Source organism: Sinocyclocheilus anshuiensis, unplaced genomic scaffold, assembly GCF_001515605.1.
Source record: "Sinocyclocheilus anshuiensis isolate Anshui unplaced genomic scaffold, SAMN03320099.WGS_v1.1 scaffold184, whole genome shotgun sequence".
NCBI lineage: Eukaryota > Metazoa > Chordata > Actinopteri > Cypriniformes > Cyprinidae > Sinocyclocheilus > Sinocyclocheilus anshuiensis.
This window is the reverse complement of record NW_015557077.1, coordinates 75,132-75,690: the sequence shown is the minus strand read 5'-3', so window position 1 is coordinate 75,690 and position 559 is coordinate 75,132. Positions and strand designations below refer to the sequence as shown.

General features: G+C 42.2%; 1 protein-coding gene across 2 annotated transcripts in view; it reads right to left on the bottom strand.

The window, feature by feature from the left end:
* The window catches only part of xylb (xylulokinase homolog (H. influenzae)), a 31,921-nt gene that overhangs the window by 13,513 nt on the left and 17,849 nt on the right, over window positions 1-559 (bottom strand). For both annotated transcript variants that reach the window (XM_016471505.1, XM_016471507.1), the window contains exon 14: window positions 370-443. In XM_016471505.1, coding sequence (XP_016326991.1) covers window positions 370-443 — 74 coding nt within the window. The remainder of the gene's footprint in view (window positions 1-369; window positions 444-559) is intronic.

Here is a 559-nt window from a genome sequence, read left to right as displayed (position 1 = left end):
GTAATAATTCACAACTAATGGTCTTAAAATAAGAAAAAAAAAAAAAACGTAAAAATTTGGGGTGAAATGTGACCTGAAAATGTTTTCATAAAAATGGTTCTTGAAATAAACAGAACCACAAAAGAACTGAACTGAACGCAGTTGTTCAGGGTAAAAACGATGTAAATATCACATAAAGAGCGCGATCACTGGCGGTGAATCTGCTGGAGGGTTAATGAGCGTCTTATGGCAGGTGAACCGAACTGTGACCCAATTAGCACAAATTAAGCAATTATCTAATCAGAGGCAGTATTTGCAAACCTGTTCAGCCGTAGTAAACGAAGCTGAAAAGGGCAAATCAATCAGTGCGTCTCGTTTACAGCAACTCACCCTTTGACCTTCAGCGTTAAACCTGTGAACACCGGCGAAGTGAGGAGTGATCTCCATCACGTCAAAATACACGCCTGAAACAGACACGCACACACACACACACACGCACACACACAGACACACAGAGACACACACACACAGACAGACACGCACACACTCTCACACACACACTCTCACACACACACACAGA